Raw genomic sequence first — 22,346 nt, 5'->3', positions numbered from 1 at the left:
AATCCATAGTACTGCCAGCTTAATTGTTATGTTCAGAGTTTCATTTTTAAAAAGCAGCCTTAAGGAGAGCAGTATGCATTAAAAGTTCCCTTAATGTCATTCATGGTTCAATGTAAAATATAAATTTATGCTGGAGAATGAAGCTAAATCGGACAAGAGATCCCTTGAAGACTAACAGCGAATAGGAATGAACATTTAAGGTACGATTTGTCTTTCTTTGCTGGGACTGGACGAATTTCCATTAGTTGGGAGGCAAAGAATTTGAGGATCACAATTGCACTCGGTAATGTCAGGAATGCTTAAAGAGTTCAGGCCAAATAAACAGATTTAACAGCACTCCCAGAGTTACTGAGACGATAATCTAGGACATGGGTACAATTTTGATTCTGACCTCTATCCTGTGAGCAGAAATGCGGAGCTCACCATGGACTCAGCAACTGCAGGAATGAAGATCCTGAGCAGCACATTGAGGGAATTAAATCACTCAGTCCTTTCAACCCTCCTACCTGATGGACGAGCCACGTTATTCAAGTGCACTCCAGCAGCAAGGCCATGTGACCTGCACCTGACTGAAGACATGCCTTTCAGGAACTTTGATATGTGCAACACAATTTCACCCAAAATACTTCACTTCTTCTTTACATCAAATCAAAGGAGTTACAACTCAAGTGAAGGGACATAATTGGATGCAGCAGCAACAGCAACACATTAATAAACCCATAGGAAGAATTCTGTGGTGCAACATAATCTTCCTCTGCCACATACTACTTCCATGTGCTCAAAACGTGGTTCGGTTCAATGAAACAACGCTGGCGCTGCTATTAAAGAGATGCAGACACCATAAAACATTGGGGGAAAGTAAAAGTTTCTCGCCCATGGGCTTCCGTCAAGAGAGAATTCGAGAATCAAAACAATTGAAGCAGTTAGGAATCAGCCATTAGTTTACGATCAGGTTTGTAGGGGTTGATTTGTCAATTTGCTCCAAGTATGGATTAATTATTCCAGCCTCATTTATTCACTTAACCTCAGTTAGTTGCCTCATTGACATGACATTATTTCGGGAACAATTGAACCAGCAGCAGATACTAACGCCAATCAGTGCAGTTGATCCAGTTATGCAAGGCATAGACTGGGGCTGTACAGCAGAGCTGACGTTGATATTTGGAGTTAAAGCTTCTAACAGGGGGTAGTGCCTTCTTAATTCTGCTACCCAGCTACCAGTTGACTTTTTTCATATCGGCGGGTGTGACCTGCATACATGAGACCTCTGCTCTCAGATTCTAGTTTATAAAGTGCCCAAGGAGGCTGGGTCCCTCTGGCATTAATTAAAAAAATATCAGGTTTGACAAAGCATGTCAGTTATCAAATCCAAGAAGCGATTGCATCCTTCGAGGGGGTTACACACCCATCACAGTCCAATCAGGACCCAAGTCTGGAGTTACTCTGATGGCCGGCGCACACACGATGGGCTGAAGGGCCTTTTACTGGCTGTAGAACTCTATGACTCTATGCTATTACTTCACGACAACACAAATAGGGCAATCTACTTTCACCCTTCAAAGTCATTTGCATCGGAGGGGTATTCCCCTGCAGGATCCCAATGGATGTAATGCAGGATTGCAGAGGAGTATGTTGGAAAACTTGGAAAAGAAGGCCTCTTTTTGGCCCTCTTATTGCCCTTGGTGAGGATAACACTGGACAATCCTCTCCTGCTTCTCATATATGGCGGGGGTGGGGTGGGGGGGGGGAGGGTGGGGGGGAGGGGGGGGGGGCGGGGGGGACTTCCTTCCAATATTATTTACGGTTCCTCGCTGCCTCTTCTGATGCTGCAGTGGAGTCCCCACCAGTGCACCGTCACCAAAGTTTTGCTGCTCACTCTGGGAGGCCCCTGTGTGGCAGTGGGAATCCCACCAGGAGTCCGTCGCACGAGTGCAATGAGACCTGACTCCGGGAGGTGGGTCAGGGCTGGATGGGGGGAGAAATGGTGGGATGGACAGAGCACCCGCCCTCTGAGAACTTAGCTCCAAACAGGAGAATTCCTCGGCACACCCAACCTCTGCATCTCACTGTTGACGGGAAGTGGTACCTGGTTTACACTGATGCAAAATCAATGCCATAACTCACTGAGTTTATAGTGCTTTCCATGGTAGAAAATAGTATGAGGTTGCCTTAAGGAGGACACCTTCAAGAGAACCCACAGAACCTCTCCAGTGCAGAAGGCCATTCGGCCTGTAGGATCTGCACAGACCCTCCAGAAAAGCCCAATCCCTAGCACTATCCCCCAAACCCCACTTAATCTTTGGACACTAAGGGGTAATTCAGCACGGCCAATCCACCTAACCTGAACATCTTTGGACTTGTGGGAGGAAACCGGAGCATCTGGAGGAAACCCACGCAGACACGGGGAGAACGTGCAGACTCCGCACAATCACCCGAGGCCTGAATTGAACCCGGGTCCATGGCCCGTGAGGCAGCAGTGCTAACCACTGTGCCACCGTGGATTTATGAAAGGGAAATGATATTTGACAAACCAACTAGGGTTTTTGGAAGTTTTGAGTAGAAGAGATAAGGGTAAATCAATGGATGTGGTGTATTTGGATTTCCGAAAGTCCCACAACAGAGGTAAATGTGCAAAATGAAAGCACATGTGATTGGGGTAACATATTGGCATGGATTGAGAATTGGTTAGGAGACAGGAAACAGTAGCAATAAATGGGTCTTTTTCAAAGTGACAGGCGGTGACTTGTGGGGTACCACAGGGATCAGTGCTTGGGCCCCAGCTATTCACGCTAAATATCAATGATTTGGATGAGGTAACCAAAAGTAATATTCTCAAGTTTGCTGATGACATGATGCTTGGTGAGTTTGTGAGTGGTGAGGAGGATATTAAGAGGCTTTAAGGTGATTTAGACTAGTTGAGCGAGTGGGCAAATCCATGACAGGTGCAGTATAACATGGATAATCCACTTCGGATGGAGAAATGGAATGGCAGAGTATTATTTAAATGGTGATAGATTGGGGAATTCGGAGTGATGTAAAAAAGGAACCTCGGTGTCCCAGTACACCAGTCACTGAAATCAAACATGCAGGGGCAGCAAGCAGTTAGGAAGGCAAATGGTATATTATCCTTCATTGCAAGAGGACGTGAGTACAGGAGCAAGGATGTCTTACTGCAGCTGTACAGGGCCTTGGTGAGACCACACCTGGAGTAGTGTGCGCAGTTTTTGCCTCCTTATCTAAGAAAGGATACTTGTCATGAAGGGAGTACAGTGAAGGTTCACCAGACTGATTCCAGGGATGGCAGGATTGTTGTACGAGGAGAGATTGGGTCAACTGGGCCTGTCTTCACTGGAATTTAGAGGAATGAGAGGGGATCTAATTGAAATGTATAAGATTCTGACAGGGCCGGAGAGACGGGACACAGGGATGTTGTTTTCTCTGGCTGGGAGTGGTCGAGAACAAGGGGAACAGTCTCAGGATACAGGGTGGGCCATTTAGGACTGGGATGAGGAGAAATGTGTTCACTCAGAGAGTGGTGAACCTGAGGAATTCTCTAGCACAAAAGGCTATGGAGGACAAGTCACTCAATACATTTAAGAGGGAAGTAGATAGATAGACTCTAACGGTTTCAAGAGGTACGAGGAGAGTGCTGAGTATGGTGTTGAGGGAGAGGATTAGCCATGATCACACTGGATGGCGGAACAGGTTCGAAGGGCAAAATGGCCGACTCCTGCTCTTATTTTCCATATTTCCCCTCAGAACTATCTCAATGGGTTACATGTATGACGCAATACCTTGTTCCACAATTGCGGAAGCCATTTTGCACAAAGCAAAATCTCCATAAACAGCAATGAGATGAACAACCAACTAGTCTGTTTTTAGTAATGTTGGTTGAGGGAAGAATGTTGGGCCAGGCATCAATGGGACTCCCTGTTCTTCTTTGAATTGTGCAATGGGATCCTCTTGAATCAGCAGAACTACCAAATTATTAAACATCGCAGCAATGTATCGCACTTCCCACAATATAAAAGTCCTTTAGTTTTACAGCAAAAAGTTAGCCCAGATGAAGTGATCAAATCCTGGAGCGTATGATTCAAAGGCAACAGTGCAAGTGACTGACGTTTGATTACTGGTATTCTTGGTCGCAATATCCTAACTTCAAATGGAGCTCCCCATGCTTTCTTTTTGATGCCAATCATTTTTCTCATAACTAAACTCCGTATCAAGATCATCCAAGAACTTTGCTCCTGTACCTGAGGAGGCTCCTTTAAAAGATCTCTTGCATTCCTGCATAAAGAAAGCGTCCTGTCAACTGATAAGTGACAACCTTCACTACTAACGTCCGAACTCTCTGTCACAACCTTTCCCATCTTTCCTTACTTTGTCATTGCTCCTCAAAATTCCTCTTTTTCCCTGTGAGCTGCAAATGTGCCATCGCACCAGCTCTTGAAAAAGCTTGCATTATACGACTGAAAGAAAAAAAAAACAAATATAGAAACGAGTGGAGAGGGAACTCAGTTGAGTAAATACCTCTCACACTGTGTTACCTCAAATAAATTACAGATACACATCAGCTCTTCCTTGAAGCATTCCCCTGCCTGGTTGATCTCTGTAACTATAAATGTGAAAAACAAAGGGCGGGATTCTCCGGTCCCCCCGCCGTCTGTTTCTCAGCAGCGCACTGTTCGCTGGCGGCATGATTGTACCTTCCCGCTGCTTGTCAATGAGATTTCCCATTGTTACCACCCTATGCTGGCGAGAATGGGGAAAAGTGAATTGCAATAACCGGAGAATTCCGGTCAAAATCATTTGATTAAGAGCTTTCACCTCACTATGGAGGCTTCAGGCCAATTCACATCAAACAACCTGCTCTGAAAACTTTGCTCATGTTTTGACAGCTGTGACAAATTACACCACAGCAGTCCTATATGGCAGAACTATATTAGGTATCTTTTTGAGACACATAGTAAAGTCGCCCTACAGTCTAATAGACCATCGATCCATTATCAATTTTAACATCTGTTTCTACTATTTTTTATTATTTTCCCTATTATTCTACTGTCAGCTCCTTTCTCGTCTGCACCTTCTTTAAGTTCAACTGGCTCCACTTTCTCCACATTCTGTCATTGTTTATCAGAGACAATGATTTTTTTTTGTGTGATTCAAATGTGTTCACATTTCTTGATGTGGAGATGCCGGCGTTGGACTGGGGTGAGCACAGTAAGAAGCCTTACAACACCAGGTTAAAGCCCAACAGGTTTGTTTCAAACACTAGCTTTCGGAGCACAGCTCCTTCCTCAGGTGAATGAAGAGGTGAATGAAGAGGTCTTCATTCACCTGAGGAAGGAGCAGTGCTCCGAAAGCTCGTGTTTGAAACAAACCGGTTGGACGTTCACATTTCTTGACAGTCCTGAACCGACCATTTGAACTTGTCTTCCCCAAAGTCAATCCATCATCTCTTTTACAACAATTAACCTTTGACCTCCTTTGCCCAGGAGAAGCTTTATTTTAGCAACCTCTACTTGCTCCAACTCAAGTTTTCTAGATATCCGATTATCTCTTGCACGTTCTCTAACTTCCATCTCCTTATTCCTCCATGTTCACCATTCTTCGATGTTAAAATACGAAGGCAGTGAGAATAATTCAATGATCTGCTTTAATCCTATGAGGGTCGTATCAGCGTCTGCTTGTCTCAGTTGGGAATCACTGATAACTTCAGAATTTCATAAGATGTCGGAGCAGAATTAGGCCATTCTATCATGGCTGATATGTTCACATCTGCTATTTACAATGCTACAGGCCGAGAGCTGGGTTGCAAAATCAGCCAGAGCATCGCCTCCCTAGAACACATGACCTCGGAACGGGAGTCAGCAATTTACCTCCCGAGCCGAACACCCTCAATGTGATCATGGCTGATCCCATCCTGGCCTCAACTCTACCGTCCGGCCCATTCTCCTGCTCCTTCGGCCCATTACCAATTAAAAACTTGTCTAACTCCTCCTTAAATTTACTCACTGTCCCAGCATCCACCACACTCTGGGGCAGCGAATTTCACAGATTCACAACCCTTTGGGAGAAGTAGCTTTTCCTCAAATCTGTTTTAAATTTGCTACCTCGTATTCTCAGATTATAACCTCTCGTTTTAGAATGCCCCACAGGAGGAAGCATCCGCTCCATGTCTACTTTATCCAGCGCCGGCCCTAGGGTTGCCGGCGCCCCGGGCAAGCTGAACTTCGCCGCCCTTCGGGGGGGGGGGGGGGCGGGGTGGTAGGGGGGGCGGGGCCGGGGGGGGGTAGGGGGGTAGGGGGAGCAGGGGGGGCGGGGCGGGGGGGAAGGGGGGCGGGGCCGGGGGGGTGGGGGGGCGGGGCCGGGGGGCCGAGGGGGGGCAGGGCCGAGGGGGCGGGCCCGAGGGGGGCGGGGGGGGGGGGCCGGGGCGGGGGGGACGGGCCCTAGGCGGGGGGCGGGCCCGAGGCGGGGGGCGGACGGAGGGCGGACGGAGGGGGGTGGCGGGAGGGGGGGGCGGCCGGAGGAGGGGGGGGGGCGGCCGGAGGGGTGCGGAGGGGGGGGGGGCGGGAGGGGGCCGCCCTGGGGGAGGGCGGCCACCGCGCATGCGCTGGTTGGCACCGGCCCAACTGCGCATGCGCGGGACCCGAGTCTCTGGCGCCCCCGAGCACATGGCGCCCCGGGCGACTGCCCGAGTTGCCAGTGCCTTGGGCCGGCCCTGACTTTATCCATACCTTTTAGCATCTTGTATGCCTCAATTAGATCTCCCCTCAATCTTCTAAACTCCAGAGAGTACAGGCCAAAACTGTTCAATCTTTTGCGAGCCAGGGGATTATGGATTGATGCCCTTCTCTCGCGATTTCAGCATGCAACCTGGGATGACCTAGCAGTGTGTAACTAGGGAGGGCTGCACCTGTTCACAGCTGTGTGTGAACCTAAGCCACATTTGCCGAGTCAATTCACACCCTGAAGTTTTCTGGACAGCATTTCTTCCTGGGCCAAAAAAAAGGATCATTCATCTCATTGGCTGTTTAGTGGATTCTTCCTGCGTGCTACATTTTCCCACTAACTAAATTGGCCGTACTTCAAAAGTGATGATTGCGGTTAACTGTGTAATGATCAGGTGCTATACAAATGCACGTTATTTTCTTTTCTGATACGAAGTTACGCAGGCAAAAAAAAACACCTCAAGAATCAAAGCCCAGTTTGGCTACCTTTTCAAAAACTTGTCGCAAATCTCAAAATGATTCTCAACTCTCCCCATTTCAATTCAACTTCCCATCAAAGCACTCAATTTGCAGGAGGTTGGGAAGCTGATGTTGGGATGTCCCAATTAAAACTGGATGTTTGACAGGAGTGCTTACAATTTGATTTTTTTTTCAATATTCTGCAGTGGTCTTGTCAAAGCAATCAATGTGATTTTTTTCTCTCAACGCCAAACAGAACAGACTTCGAGTTGTAAGTTTTAAGAAGATCATTGTGGTATTATTGGCTTAATGTCACATCGTTTCCATGAATATTTGGCGGAATTTTCTGTTCTGGAGATTAAGGGCGGGATTTACCGGCCCCAAAGGGTGTCACCGCGGCCAGGACGGGAACATTTCAGCTCTCCAAATTTTCCTGTCCTGCCCAAAACAATGCCCACCCGTGCTGGGGCTGGAAAATCCCAGAAGTTGGAGGGATGCAAGACATTGTGCTGTTCAGCTCTTAATTATGCAGCCACGAGGAGCACATCAAATCTCGTAGCGGGGAGAGAAAGAAGTGGCCCGCCCTGCTGCCACCTCATAGATCCCAATGTTTGGCCGCCATATTTGAACGGAGCCCGGACAGCTCACAGTCTGCTGGAAGGGTGGGGGGGGGGGGGGGGGCAGACAAGGTGGTTGGCTTTTAATGAGCAAAAATGGAGGCCGCAGCACACCTGCCTTTAACCCGCTATGAAATTCAGGAGAACAAAAATGCAAACTAACTTTCCAAGGTCAGGAAACTGGGGAGGCATTTTCCAAACCAATGGCGCGTTCTGCAGCAGCAGGGGCATCCCGCCATTGGCCAGCCGCAGGATTATCCAACCCCGCCGCTGTCAACTGGGTGTCCCATTGTTCACACCCTCCGCAGCCGAGGAACACATAATGGCGAATCGCCATCGGGGGGGGGGACGGGACACCACATGATCCCGCTGGCAGGAGCAGCTGGAAAATCCCGCCCCTGGTTTTTAGGCCACCGGCTAAATCGTGCTTCCCCCTGCCCACCGCAATACCTGCCTCGGCAGGAGTCGAAAATTCTGCACATACAGTTTGCTGGTTCAATTGTCATTCTTTAAGTCAAAATAAGCTTTTTTCTTGCACAAAGATTTATTCAGTGAGATTTTCACAATTATGTAGCTGTCATCGGATATAGAACAATAGTTCTCCCTTAACAGCTTCGGGTAAGCGAGATAATGGAGGTGGACAGGGAATATTCGAGGGTGCTCACCGTGGAGGGATTGGCGAGGAGGAAAAAGTTTCAAAGGGCAATTTGATAGGCTGACAACGGGGAGGGCGGTAGGGCAACTGCGTAGGGCAAGAGGGGTGCAGTACGAGTATGGGGAGAAGGCGAGCCGTATGCTGGTGCACCAGCTGCGGAGGCAGGCTGCGTCCAGGGAAATATTGAAGATCCGGACTGGGGCTGGGGATGTGGTGTCAGAGCCAGGGAAGATAAATGAGGCATTTAGAGAGAGTATTACCAGGGACTTTATGAGGCAGACCCAGGAGGAGAGGAGGGGGGACATGGGGTGGTTTCTGGACGAGCTGGAATTTCCCCAGGTGGAGGAAGCAAAGAGGCAGGCGTTGAAGGGGGCCCTGGGGCTGAGGGAGGTGCTGGATAGTATCAGGGGTATGAAGTCGGGGAAGGCCCCTGGGCCGGATGGGTACCCGGCAGAATTTTATAAGGAATTTGCGGCGGACCTGGCACCACATCTGTTGGGGGCGTTTAATGAAGCACTGGAGAAGGGGGAGTTGCCGGAGACGATGAAGCAGGCAGCAATCACACTAACCCCCAAAAAAGGGAAGGATCCTGTGGAATATGGGTCGTATAGACCCATATCGCTATTGCACACGGATGTGAAAGTATTGGCTAAGTTGTTGGCGGGGAGGATGGAGGATTGTGTCCCGGGGGTGGCTGCAGAAGATCAAACAGACTTCGTGAAGGGCAGACAGCTCGCGAGTAATATAAGACGGCTGTTGAATGTGGTGATGAATCAATCATGGTGGTGCCCATGGACACGGAGAAAGCATTTGATTGGGTGGAGCAGCGGAACTTGTTCGAAGTTTTGGGAAGGTTTGGGTTTGGGCGAGATTTGTGGCATGGGTGCGGTTGCTGTATGTGGTGCCAAGAGCGAGGGTGAGGACGAATGATATGAGCTCACAAAGCTTTGACCTACACAGAGGTACGAGGCAGGGGTGCCCGCTGTTGCTGCTGCTGTTTGCGCTGGCCATAGAGCCATTGGCGATGGCTCTCAGGGGGTTGGCAGAGTGGCAGGGGATAATGAGGGGACAGAGGGAGCATCGGGTGTTGCTCTATGCCGATTACCTCTTGCTGTATGTTTCGGATCCGCTGGAGAGTATGGGAAGGATTATGGGGAGGTTTGGAGGGGAGGTTTGGAGGGTTCTCGGGATACAAGCTGAATGTAGGGAAAAGCGAGGTATTCCTGGTGAATGAGCTGGCACAGCAGGCTAATTTAGGGGGGATGCCATTTACGGTAGCGAGGGATAGGTTTAGGTACTTGGGGATTCAGGTAGCGAGGGAATGGACGGGACTCCATAAGTGAAACTTAACGAAGCTGGTGGAGGAGGCCAGGGAGGATCTTAAGAGGTGGGATACACTGCACTTAACGTTGGCAGGGAGGGTCCAAGTGGTGAAAATGAATATTCTGCCGAGGTTCTTGTTTATCTTTCAGGCTCTCCCGATCTTTATACCAAAGGCCTTTTTTCGGAAAGTGGACACAATCATCTCTGACTTTGTATGGGCGGGGAAGGTGCCGAGGGTGGGGAGGACCCTGCTACAGAGGCAGAGGCAGCGGGGGGGGGGGGGGGGGGGGGGGGGGGCGTTGGTGTTGCTGAATGTGCTTCATTATTATTGGGCGGTGAATGTGGACAAGGTGCGGCGGTGGTGGGAAGGAGAAGGGGTAGAGTGGGTTAGGATGGAGGAGGAATATTGTAAGGGGTCTAGTTTGAGGGCTATGGTGACGGCAGCATTGCCAATGGCTCCGAGTAGGTATTCAGGGAGCCCAGTGGTGCAGTCCACGGTGAAGATATGGAATCAGCTTAGGAGGCATTTTAGGATGGAAGGGATGTCGGTGCTAACGCCGCTGTGCGAGAATCATGGGTTTGAGCTGGGGGGGGGGGGGGTGGATAGTGTATACAGGAGGTGGAGGGAAGTGGGGCTGGTCAAGGTGAGGGATTTGTATTTGGAGGAAGGGTTCGTCAGTCTGGGGGAGCTAAGGGAGAGGGTAGAGCTGCTGAGGGGTAGTGAGTTCAGGTACCTGCAGGTTAGGGACTTTGCACGAAAGGTCTGGAAGGCGTTCCCTAGATTGCCGGGATACACCCTGCTGGAGCGACTGCTGCTTCCGGATGTGGAAGGGGAGGGAAGAATTGGGGATATATATAAGTGGCTGGGGGAGCAGGGAGGCGAGCGGGTGGTGAAGATCAAGGAGAAATGGGAAGCTGAGTTGGGAATGGAGATCAATTGGGGAGTATGGAGTGAGGCACTGCGAAGGGTAAACGGGACCTCCTCTTGTGCAAGGATGAGTCTGATACAGTTTAAGGTGGTGCACAGGGTGCATATGACTCGGGCGAGAATGAGTGGGTTCTTTCAGGGGGTAGCAGATGAGTGTGAGAGGTGTGGGCGGGGGCCAGCGAATCATGCATACATGTTTTGGGATCGTGAAAAATTGGGAAGATTCTGGGCGGGAGTGTTCGGGGTCTTAGCCAGGATAGTGGAGGAGGGAGTGGACCCGGACCCTTTGGTGGCGATATTTGGGGTTTCAGAGAAGCTGGAGCTCATGGAGAAGAGGAAGGCGGATGTCTTGGCCTTCGCCTCTCTGATTGCACGGTGACGGATTTTGCTGGAGTGGCGGTTGGCATCGCCACCGGGGGTAGCAGCATGGTTGGGTGACCTGTATGACTTCCTGCGGTTAGAGAAGATAAAGTATGAGTTAAGGGGCTCAGCAGGGGAGTTTGAGAAAAGGTGGGGGATGTTTGTGACCGTGTTTGAGGAGCTGTTTGTTGCAGGGGGTTTGGGGGGGGGGGGGGGGGTTGGGGTGGGTGATGGGGGGGGGGGGGGGAGGGCGGTGGGTGATGGGGAGGGGGGTGAAAAAGGAGAAAAATCTGTACAAACTGTCTAGTTGATTGTTGGGAAGAATGTTTCCCGGGGTGTTTATTTGCTGTAACCTCCTTTGATCCAAGTTTGAATAAAATGCGTTGAAAAAAAATTGGGGTAAAAATAGTGCAAAAATCAGATAGTTTTCCACATGGTTAGGTCTCAATAGGTATGGCTATTCTCTTGGGTTATATTTTTCTGTATTTAATCAAAGTGTGGCAGAGGTAGAATAGAGTTGTTCAAAGTGCAAAGAATCCTTGAAGCATCATCTAAGGGAGCAAAGGTATGATTTCAAAGGGAACAACACAAGCAGGTTTCAATAACACTTCATGCATATCTGTTAAACACTAAGGCTGAATCAAGAATACAATTATATGAGAATGTGAAATAATAATTCTCGTGGAAAAATGTCGGGTTTTTCGTCAACAATGATTAAAAATGCAGGCAAAAGTCAAAGGAACTTCAAGCCATCTTAGCATATTTCAAAAGAGCTGTGCAGAAACTCTAATACTGTGAAATATTTATCTGCCATGCAGGTGGATGTAGTTTGATAAAAAAAGTGAACACTGGTGACTCTTTCATAGGCAGACTATTTAAGTGATATGTTTGGCAATTAATCACAGGAACTTCCTCGTTCACAATAGTCAAGTTCACCTTGAGAAGGAGCTACGTGGTGGACGCTGGCAGTGGAGAAAGCCTAAGCTCAAGTCTGGGCGGGATTTTCCACGCTAACCTCCGTGCCGTGTTTTGCGGCATCAGAGGCAGACGCCATTGGCCTGTAGCGGGGATTTTCCAATCCCGCTGCTGTCAAGGGGTTTCCCGTTCTAAGCACGCCTCACTGCTGGGAACCCGTGGCAGGGTTTCACCGTTGGCAGGACCAGAAGGTCACGCCAGTGGGAACATTTTCCAGCTGTAAGATATTTTTTGTGGAAAGTGAGAAAGAATACAATTGGAATAATTTCCGAAGCTCCATGTGTGTACTGCTACCGACTGTAAGATATGGGTTGGAGTCCCATCCCCAGATAACCTTCCGACTTCATTTGCTCAGCAACTTCCCACCCTCTGAGTGACAAACAGGGAGAGCGGTTTGAATGAAGGAAGCCAACAGCCACTGCCAGTCCTCTGCCTTAGAGCAGACTTGAATTGGGTCATCCTTCAGACCATTACAAGAGCCTGTGAAGGAGACCTTTAAATTCACCTGCCTATCCCTTCACCAAAGTCCATGACCCAGTCAAAGGATGGGAATAGTTGCATTCAGATAGCAGTTTTGGTTGTTCTCAGTTAATCTTTATTTAAAGCAGCTGTGTTTTTTCCTATTGTTTGATTCCTGGCTTGGGTCACTGCCTGTGCAGAGTCTGCACGTTCTCCCCGTGTCTGCGTGGGTTTCCTCCGGGTGCTCCAGTTTCCTCCCACAAGTCCTGAAAGACGTGCTGTTAGGTGAATTGGACATTCTGAATTCTCCCTCTGTGTACCCGAACAGGCGCCGGAATGTGGCGACTAGGGGCTTTTCACAGTAACTTCATTACAGTGTTAATGTAAGCCTACTTGTGACACTAATAAAGATCATTATTATACAAACCCACGCAACAAGCCTCGGCATGATGTGGAGCTGAGGGGACACACTGCCAAGACAAACTCTAACCTTGCCAGTCAAGGGTCGGTGCAGACTCTATGGGCCGAATGGCCTCCTTCTGCACTGTATGTTCTATGTAATCGGGAGGGATGTGGCCTAGTTGATTTTTCTCCCCCAATCTTAGCCCAAGGTGCTGAAAATCAAATGCACATTTTGAGGAAAAGACAAATTTGTGTTTTAATTCACCCCCCCCTCCCAATTAGTCATTTATTCCAGTGAAATCAAACCATATCAGCCAAGAGATTCAATTCAAAAACATTGGTCAAAATGAGAACATTTTAACACAATGCAGCATGAAGGTAGTGAGCTGATGAGTGTATCATGCAAGATAAAGGTGGCAAAAGACTTTTTTTTGTTGTTGTCGTCCCAGACGGGTAAAGTCAGCCTTTGTGTTTAAACGGACTCTCACCTGGAATGACTGAGATAGTTTTCAAAGCTCTCAACACTCTGAATGTTCTCAACGCTGAGACATTGCCAAGGTCCACAAACTCTGTCACATATCTGCAATGAGGGAGGTCACACACAAACACAGTGACAAGACACAAAACAACTAGAGGTACATGGGGCCTACTCAACACCTAACACCGATCACAGGCTTCTTACCTGGAATTACAGAAATAGTTTTCAAAGCTCTCAATACTCTGAAAGTGCGAAGAGCTGAAACATTGCCTAGGTTTACAAATTCTGTTACATACCTGCAGAATTAAATCACAGTTATTCGTGGTTATATTTTAACCCTTTGAGGACCATGGCAACATTTTGCACCAAAGCAATGTTTATCAAATAATTAAAAAAAGATATATATATAGAAATTTAAAATTGTGTCTTTCATTACGTGCATGCTTTGGTTGGCAAATTCATTGGCCAATCTATCATTTTAAAAAAAGATGATAACATGAAAATGAATCACTTTGGAGAGAATCTCCTTTTGTAACTGAGGAAAATTTCAATCCTTTTTCCACAAGGAAACAGTTTTGAACCCTTATTAGTCCCCCACGATGATAGTCTGTCTGCTTCTATTCCACAATTTAATGGAATCTTGAATTCCTCTTTCGCACTGTTCCTGCAATCCACCGTTCAACAAATGTCTCGGACCTGGATGTAGCCACTGTTAAGTTTTCATAGCAATAGTGCTCCTCAAGTTTCTGAACTTATAAACTTGTCCAAACCTGGATAAAGATCGTTGGCATTAACATTTCGAAGTGCATAACTAGTGCCTTTCTTTTTCCCCCGAAGAATCCAAGTTCTGGAACACTAATTTAAGTCCGGGTAACTTCCATGTTCTTCACCTTCGTACCATTTTCAATTCCCGTGTACAGTTTGTACCTGCACAAGGCATAACATTGCCAGCGGCAGTATCGGACTGAGAATGTCGTACCCGATAATGTGGCATCAATAGGTTCTAGCCGATAGTGACCAAAACTGGATCCAATACATTGAATGTGCTCTCATCAAATCTGGTATGGCCTTAAATACAGGCACACAATATGACAATGATATCAATGATAACGTCCTTTAACATTCGCTTGATTACATATGTGTTACTATTTTTTAACACAGATGTGTATCAACACTGAGTTTCCCTGTCTGAGACGGCATTTATTTATAGTGCCAGTTACCCAATCTCTTTCTCCAACAGAATGCTTTGCTTGCCCACGTGTTTTTGTACCATCCACAAAAGTACACATTCCTACAATCCATGCATCAAATCAATCAAAGTTCAACCTTCAAAATCGACCCCCGGAAGACCCCAAGGGTCACTGGAACCACTGCTTGCTAACAACGCTGCGAACCATCATCCGTTTCCAGTTGCGATGGTTTTACCTGGGCCTTATGCCCATTATGCAGGGCTCCCCAGTTAAGGTAGATGATATTAAGCACTTTGCCCTTAGTTGCAAGCCTGTGCAGTTCCTCACGGAAGTCCAGTCAATCCATCCTTGTAAACTCAGCGGCTCTGGACAACAAATTCACCATCCACCTCCCATCTGCAGTGGCGGGAAATTCTCAGCTGTTCCCATTGGCGGGCATTTCCAATCCTGTGGGTTTCCAAGCGGTGGAGGGGTGATCCAACGGGAAACCCCATTGACAACGGCGGCACCGGGGGGGAGGGGGGGCAGAAAATCCAGCCCCTCATGTCTGTTAACCTCCTTTGCTGACTGCGAGGAACATGGTGATTTTGATGCACTTGGTCACATTTTTTCCTCTTTATTCCTTCAACAGATCCAAGGTCTGGAAGCAAAAGCTGTTTTCAATACGTGAGCCTGATTTTAGCTCAGTCAAACCCTATTCACCTGGAATTCAAATCGGGCCTTTGCACACATCGTGATTATTTTTCTTTGTTTTGCGTATGTTCACCACAAGGTCTCCTATGTTGTAATTAAGTTTCTTGTAACTTGCTGCACACTTACATTCAGAAAATCTCAAGTTTTGGCAGGTTACATACTTCACTGGTATCTTAAGCTTCTAACATGGACACCAGTTTCCAAAGATTTGATTAATGACGCCAATCATTGCAAATGCAGAATAATCAAATATATTTGAGAAATGTTTTTCACCCAGAGGATGATGGGAATCTGGAACTCGCTGCCTGAAAGGGTCGTGGAGGCGGGAACCCTCACAACATGTAAGAAGCATTTAGATGAGCACTTGGAATGCCCCAGCACACAGGCTATGGACCAAGTGCTAGAAAATGGGACTAGAACAGATAGGTACTTGATGGCAGATACGATGGGCCGAAGGGCCTCTTACTGTGCTGTAAAACTCAATGGGCGCGATCAAACCAAGTGGGAATTATCGGCGCAGGCTGGGAGGGCCGAAGGGCCTGTTCCTGTGCTGTAATTTTCTTTGTTTGTTTTGTTATAACGAGCGCGTTTGGCCACGCGTTTCATTGCGCCCGCAGCGGTGAAAAGCACAACGCGATTTCACGCGAATCCGGTTAGATACGGGGTCTGAGCGGGGAACAGGTGACCGAGGTCCCATTGAGTCCCGTTTCCCGCACTGAGGAGCCCCGGCCACCGAAACTCCTCAGTGCACGGAGAGATCGGGCCGTCATTTTTATATTGTGTCCCGATCTCTCGATCCCGGACGTAGCCCCCAAACCCCCACCTCACATGCACAGGGCACTCCCAGGCCCGATTGCCACCATGCCAAAAATGCCAGCTTGGCACCACCAGCCTGGCACCCTGGCAGTGCCATTGTCTGTGCCACCTGGGCACCCTGGAAGTGCCAGACTGGCACCCAGGTGGTACTGTCAGGGTGTCAGGATGGCACCACCAGTACCAGGGCGCTACTCTGCCAAGAGGGCAATCATCTGTGGGCCTCCGATCCTCTGGGAAACCCCCACGAGTGCCATCTGGTCCCCATCCATGGATACCGAGCAGCACTCACCCAAGGTCTCCAAGACAAAGGGGATATATCCAACACCTTGGTTACCTCAGAAAACTTCATATTAGAGTGAGATTAGCGGTCTTGCTTTAATATGCAGATTTGCCAAAAAGTGATCCCGAACACTATGGGCGGGGCTTCACAACGCAACGTCTGGCCAGATCGAGTTATATCTCACGAGATGTGGTAAGCCGGGTAGATCCTGGTTGTGGGGTTTCTTGCCAAGTACCAGCACGTTGTGCCACGGCGCGAAGCGTTCCGGGTACAGCGTGGCTGGTAGATCGCACCCGATGACGATTATGGAATTACAGTCCATCAGTAAAGGTTCATGGCGGGGGAGGGGAAGGGGGAGTTTCTGGCCATTCTCACCAGCGGGATTGCGCTGAAGTAAATCCCCGACATGGATTTCCCTGCGGTGGGGAGTGGATTCAATGAGAAACCCCATTGACATCAGGGGCACCAGGTGACCGCGCCATTAGCCAATGAGAAACATGCCACAGGGGTGGATGGAAAATCCCCCTCCCCTTTATTTTGGAGGTATAAAATATTGTGTTGCTTGCCGGGCATGCCGCCGACGAACCCACCGCCATAGGGCGGATGACGGGTCACCTAGACCGGACTGGAAGTTCTCGCCAGCGGGAAGGGCTGGAAAATCTCAGCCTGGGATTCTCTTCCTGTCTGGAAGCACGTTTTCCTTGCAGGAATTGGTAGCTGAATTTACCAAAGGCAAAATGCTTCTTGTTTTATTCTTAGATTCTTTGCCAAAATCAGAATCAGGTGATGAGCGTTAAATGTCTTGAGGAGAAAAGGGGCCAAAACATTAACATGTTATTGAGACACACCAATCTGAGATTTAAGGGTCATATCATCGTTTGATAGGACAGAACTTGAATATTCCTGAAAAAATACACGTTGTCGAAGTTTTTCGCCTTGTACTCATCAGAGCAATCGCAAGAATACCAATGTCAAGGGAAACAACAACTTTACATTGTATAAGAAGAAAGTATTGATTGGTAGGCAAGTGGACTCTTAGTGGTAGAGGTGTTGAAATGAAGAATGTGCCAGTTGATGGTGATTGAAAGTTAACTGCCAAACATTGAGTGAAATCTAAACCAGTCAGCTTGACTCAGATTAGTCAAGACATTGCCCTGAGGAATGAAACAGCGAAAGGCTGTCACTTATTATGTTTTGCTGCATCAGCAGCAAAGTGTGTATATGTTTTTTTCTGTCTGCAAGGAACAAGGCCCTGTGTATTAATTTTAGTAGTTTCCCATACATGCAATCTTGCGATAGTCCTGATGAGTGCAAAATGAAAAGCTTCGACAAAATGTTGTTTTTCAGCGATAAGGGTCACATTGAACTTCCATATTTCATTCAATCATGTGTCAGCCTTGGACTTCAGAAGCATAATTCAAGGCCTTGTCCTGTTCTGGCCTCCTGACATAGCCGAGAGCAGCGACTTTGCCATTTAAAGGCTCGATGTCTGCACATTTTAATTTCCTATCTCATCATTTCGATGTTCCCGAAGAGGCACGTTGATAATGCCTTTGATATTCCTCAGTGCTTCCAGTAAATATCATTTTCTTTTTGCAGCTGTAGCTCAAGGTAATAGTCATCGTAAGCTTTGAAGAAAAGGTCCTTGAGCATCTTGTGTTCAAACGTCCCCGCTTCAAAACATTGCCTGCTATCAACCTTCAATTCCATGAACAAGATTTAAGAATAGACCTCGCATTGTTCTGAACCATTTTCAACTTCATGTACCTGCAGTTCATGATGTCCACCTATCCCTGACCTTCTATTTTGCTCCACCTGCTCCACTAACTTCGCCTCCCCTTTCAAAAGCACAAAATCCACGGGCGGCGTTCTCCGACCCCCCCCCCCGCGGGGTTGGAGAATCCCCAGTGGGAGGTGCAAATACCGCCCCGCTGCCCCGACACTGGCTGCCGTATTCTCCACCGCCGTTTTGCGGGCGGGGGCGGGATCGCTGCCACGCCAGTCGGGAGCCGTTGACAGCCCCATCCCGGCGATTCTCCGGGCCCCGCTGGGCCGAGTGGCCGTCCATTTTTGGCTAGTCTCGCCGGTGTGATCACTCACCTCACGCACTGGCGGGACCTAGCAGGTGAGTATGCGGAGGCGGTCCTCGGGGAGGGGGGGGAGGGGGGGGATCCGACACCGCGGGGAGCCCCCACGGTGGCCTGGCCCACGATCGGGGCCCACCGATCTGCGAGCGGGCTTGTTCCATGGGGGCACTTCTTCCATCCACGCCGGGCCCCTGTAGGGCTCCGTCATATTGCCCGGGGTCCGGCGCGGAGAAGAGAACCCCCAACGCATGCGTGAGAATACGCCGGCCATTGCACGCATGCGCAAACTCGCGCAATCCCTTCGGCGATGGCTGGAGCGGCGCCAACCCCTCCGGCGTCTGCCTAGCCCCTGAGACAGGCGGGAATTCCTCACCTTTGGGGGCTGTTGACGCCGGAGTGTTTGGCGCCGGTTTTCCCGCTGGCGTGGGGACATAGTCGCCAGAAGGGAGGCTCCCGGCCCACATCTTTAGCTCCGGAGAAGAATCAAATTGTACTTGAAATGTCTCTCTCCATGGATGCTGTCAGACCTGCTGAGTTTATCCAGCATTTTCCATTTCTCATTTCAGATTCCCAGCATCGGCAGGATTGTTGCTCGGATTCCAATGCTTTTTTCCTGTTTCAGCTTTAGCACACTGAAAGCAATGTTCTCCTGTTGCCCTGGTTGGCATCCCAACTCGGGATAGCGAAACCTTCTCGTTGCCAAGTTGGATCAGCGAATGCTGATCAAAGAAGAAAACATTTTCATGATAATCCCGCAAACAGGCATCAGTTGACAAGACAGTGAGGAAACGGCACCCAACATCAAAGTAATTGTTGATGGGGTAGTCAGAGATGGTGGCATCGTGGTAATGCTACTGGACTAGTAATCTACAGGCCCAGCTAATACTCTAGGGAGATGGGTTCAAATACCACCTGTGCTGAATGTAAGAAATTGTCATATTTTATATTTTTTGCAGGAATGTTATTCAAACCTGGCTTAAGATGCATACAGACAGTATGGCTGCTAGAGCTTTGATTATGGTGTCGTAAAAGTGAGGTAATCATTGCTTTGCAGGTGAAGTATTCTGTTAATAGATCTTGAGAACCATTTACTTGTTTGCAGATAGCTAGCCAATGGAATATTGTTTGTGTTTGAAGACCCGTTAGGCGTAGATAACTTATGAAGAGTATTGTGTTTGGTCCTGGCTAAACAAGTCAAGGGATATTGTAAGAAGGGAAAAAAGAATGCCTTATGCTTTGGGTGCAGATTATGTCGTTAATGGGAGAAGCCAGGTCTGTGTGAAAATGCAGTTGGTCCAAGAACCCTCATCTGAACAGAAGTGTTTCAGTTTGATCCTGAAAGGTTCTCTCTCCAAAGATTCTGCACAGAGTAAAGCAAGTAGAAACCTGGTTGTTAACTTTATTCATGTGTGGTATTTGAACTATCTTGGTTTGCTAAAAGGCAAATTATTGCGGATGCTGGAATCTGAAACGAAAGAGAAAATGCTGGAAAATCTCAGCAGGTCTGGCAGCATCTGTAGGGAGAGAAAAGAGCGAACGTTTCAAGTCCGATGACTCTTTGTCAAAACATTATCTCTTTTCTCTCCCTTCAGATGCTGCCAGACCTGCTGAGATTTGACAGTATTTTCTCTTATATTGGTTTGCTTATTTTGAATATAGTGGCCAGGTTTAGGAAGTTCATGGACGGGAGTCTCCAGTCTCCAACGCTGAAATCGCGTTCAGCGATTGGCCGGAGAATCCACGTTGGCGCCGAAATCGGGGGTGGCGCCGCTTTTGCAATGCTCCGCCCCGTCCAATACAGTATACTCTAGGAGTACACCACACGCTGTTGGGACAGCCTCAGGATGTTACCTGAGGCCCTCCCCCCGATGCTCCGCCCCCGATGGGCCGAATTCCCGATGGCGTCGGTTGCATGTGGTATTTTTTTATCCAGCGTCGCCACAGGGAGCCGATCCGCGGGCAGGGGGGCTTTGGCGGGGGCTGGGGGCACTGTTATGGGGTGGTCAGGGGGTGGGAAGCCTAGCCAAAGGGGGTCATTATTTGGCAGGCCGGGTCCGCGTGCAGCCGGCGCCATGTTGCACGGCGCGGCCGCTGCCGGCCGCCGGGGTGCGCATGCGCGGCCACGGACCCGGCAATTCTCTGGCCGTATCCACAGCTAGAGCCCGGGGCTCTATTCTGTGTGCCTGCTGACCCCCCACCAGACACAGGATCGGTGGCCATTTTGCGCCATTTGTGCAGTCGTAAAACGCCACGTTCCCACGCCGGCGTCAGCACTTCGTCCCAAAATCGGAGAATCCAGCCTAAGGTTTTCTCTTTTACTTAAGAACTGTTGTAACTATTACTTGTAAAGCTCTTTTATTGTTGCAGATGTGGTTAATTCTGTCTTTAAGTTAAAGCTTGTTTTAACATAAAAGATACCTATTGGTCAGTGTTATCACTCCTATTACCTCACAGTTTTGCAAATTGAAATAGTTGGGTTCTCTTATGGGACCGTAAATCCATTACAGCAGCCAGTGGGAATTAAGTTCAATTAATAAATTATGGGAACTATCGGCGATTGTTACAAAAACCCATCTGGTTCACTAATGTCCTTTGGGGAAGGAAATCTGCCGTCCTTACCCGGTCTGGCCTACATGTGACTCCAGACCCACTGAAATGTGGCTAACTCTTAACTACCCACAGTCCAAGGGCAATTAGCGATGGGCAAGAAATGCTGGTCTTGCCTTAGATGTCCTATGTCCACTGAAAAAGAATAGGAAAGAAGCAATTGAGGCAGTCGCTCAAAAGAGAACTGTCACGAAGCAAGAAAATTAATAAATCAATGAAATCTGTCTTATTGATTTATGTCCAGTATTTCTTGTGACGGCTCCAGGAATACAAACTCCTTGAATAGGTTTCATTATTTTGAAGGTCTATATTCTATCTCCCTTGAGTTACTCATCAGCAACCGCAAGAAATCACAACTAATCTTTCATTGCTCAGATACTGCAGCTTGACAAAATGCATTGGCCAAACCAAAGATGTTGAACTGTTGCCTCTTCTGGTCTCAACGAGAACCACTTTTCAAGCTTGCCTCACAGATTGTCCTGCTCTTGGCTTCAGAAGATGGGGAGTTGGAAAGAGTTACGACATAGCTTAATCTGCAAGTCATAAAGCTATCTCCCAAAATCCATGGTTACAAACCAACTATTTGGCCAAGACTCCCATATATTTTGTCAGATCCGGACCATCCATCCCCTCTGCTGCATTGTGATGGAATTCTACTTTGGAAGAACTGAACAAATTCTGAATGTACGGCTGGCAACAATTGATTTTGCCCAATTCACTTCTATACCTTCACCTCTTTCTATTCTCACAGCAGAGAGAGAAAGTTTCCACTGTTGGTTATTTGCAGTGGAATGCTGAAAATTTGCACATAAAAGCAGAAGTGTATTCATGGCTCTTCACCAGTTTCCCTCCAGTATCTAATGTGGCCACTTCTTGTGTACGTAGTCATCTGTTGTGAGTTCTAATATGGCTGTGGAGCCCGGTTACAAACCTTGCATGGTTTTGCACCGGCAAGGAGGACTTGTCTGATTTCGGTGGGACTGCCCAGTTTTTCGAGCTTGCCTTTTGTCCTTAGCTGCCTGTATTCTTTGCGGTTCAAAGGAAGCAAGGCCTCTATTTGAGATCGCTCTCCACAGGCAGTTCTTTGTGCATTTTCCGCCCAGTCTTTGGTGGGAATGTCACATTTCCTGAGGTTCACCTTCAAGGAATCTTTGAACCGTAATCTCGGCCTACCTCGCAGGCCCTCTCCAAGTTTAAGTCGTGAATACATGGCCGCCTGGTTCTTCTTACAAGTAGCATTTGGAAGAAATCTTTTCTTTTATTCTTCACTCACTTGCTCAGTAGTC

General features: G+C 48.3%; 1 protein-coding gene across 5 annotated transcripts in view; it reads right to left on the bottom strand.

The window, feature by feature from the left end:
- Window positions 1–22,346, bottom strand: part of LOC119958116 (sodium channel protein type 8 subunit alpha-like) — a 222,129-nt gene that overhangs the window by 182,066 nt on the left and 17,717 nt on the right. For 4 of the 5 annotated variants that reach the window (XM_038786356.1, XM_038786360.1, XM_038786359.1 and 1 more), the window contains exon 4: window positions 13,398–13,489. In XM_038786356.1, the coding sequence (XP_038642284.1) occupies window positions 13,398–13,489 (92 nt within the window). Of the gene's footprint in view, window positions 1–13,397; window positions 13,490–13,591; window positions 13,684–22,346 lie in introns of all 5 variants that reach the window. The other variant, XM_038786357.1, reaches the window with a different exon arrangement.

Source organism: Scyliorhinus canicula, chromosome 28 (genome assembly GCF_902713615.1).
Source record: "Scyliorhinus canicula chromosome 28, sScyCan1.1, whole genome shotgun sequence".
Classification (NCBI taxonomy): Eukaryota; Metazoa; Chordata; class Chondrichthyes; order Carcharhiniformes; family Scyliorhinidae; genus Scyliorhinus; species Scyliorhinus canicula.
This window is presented reverse-complemented; position numbering and strand designations above follow the sequence as displayed.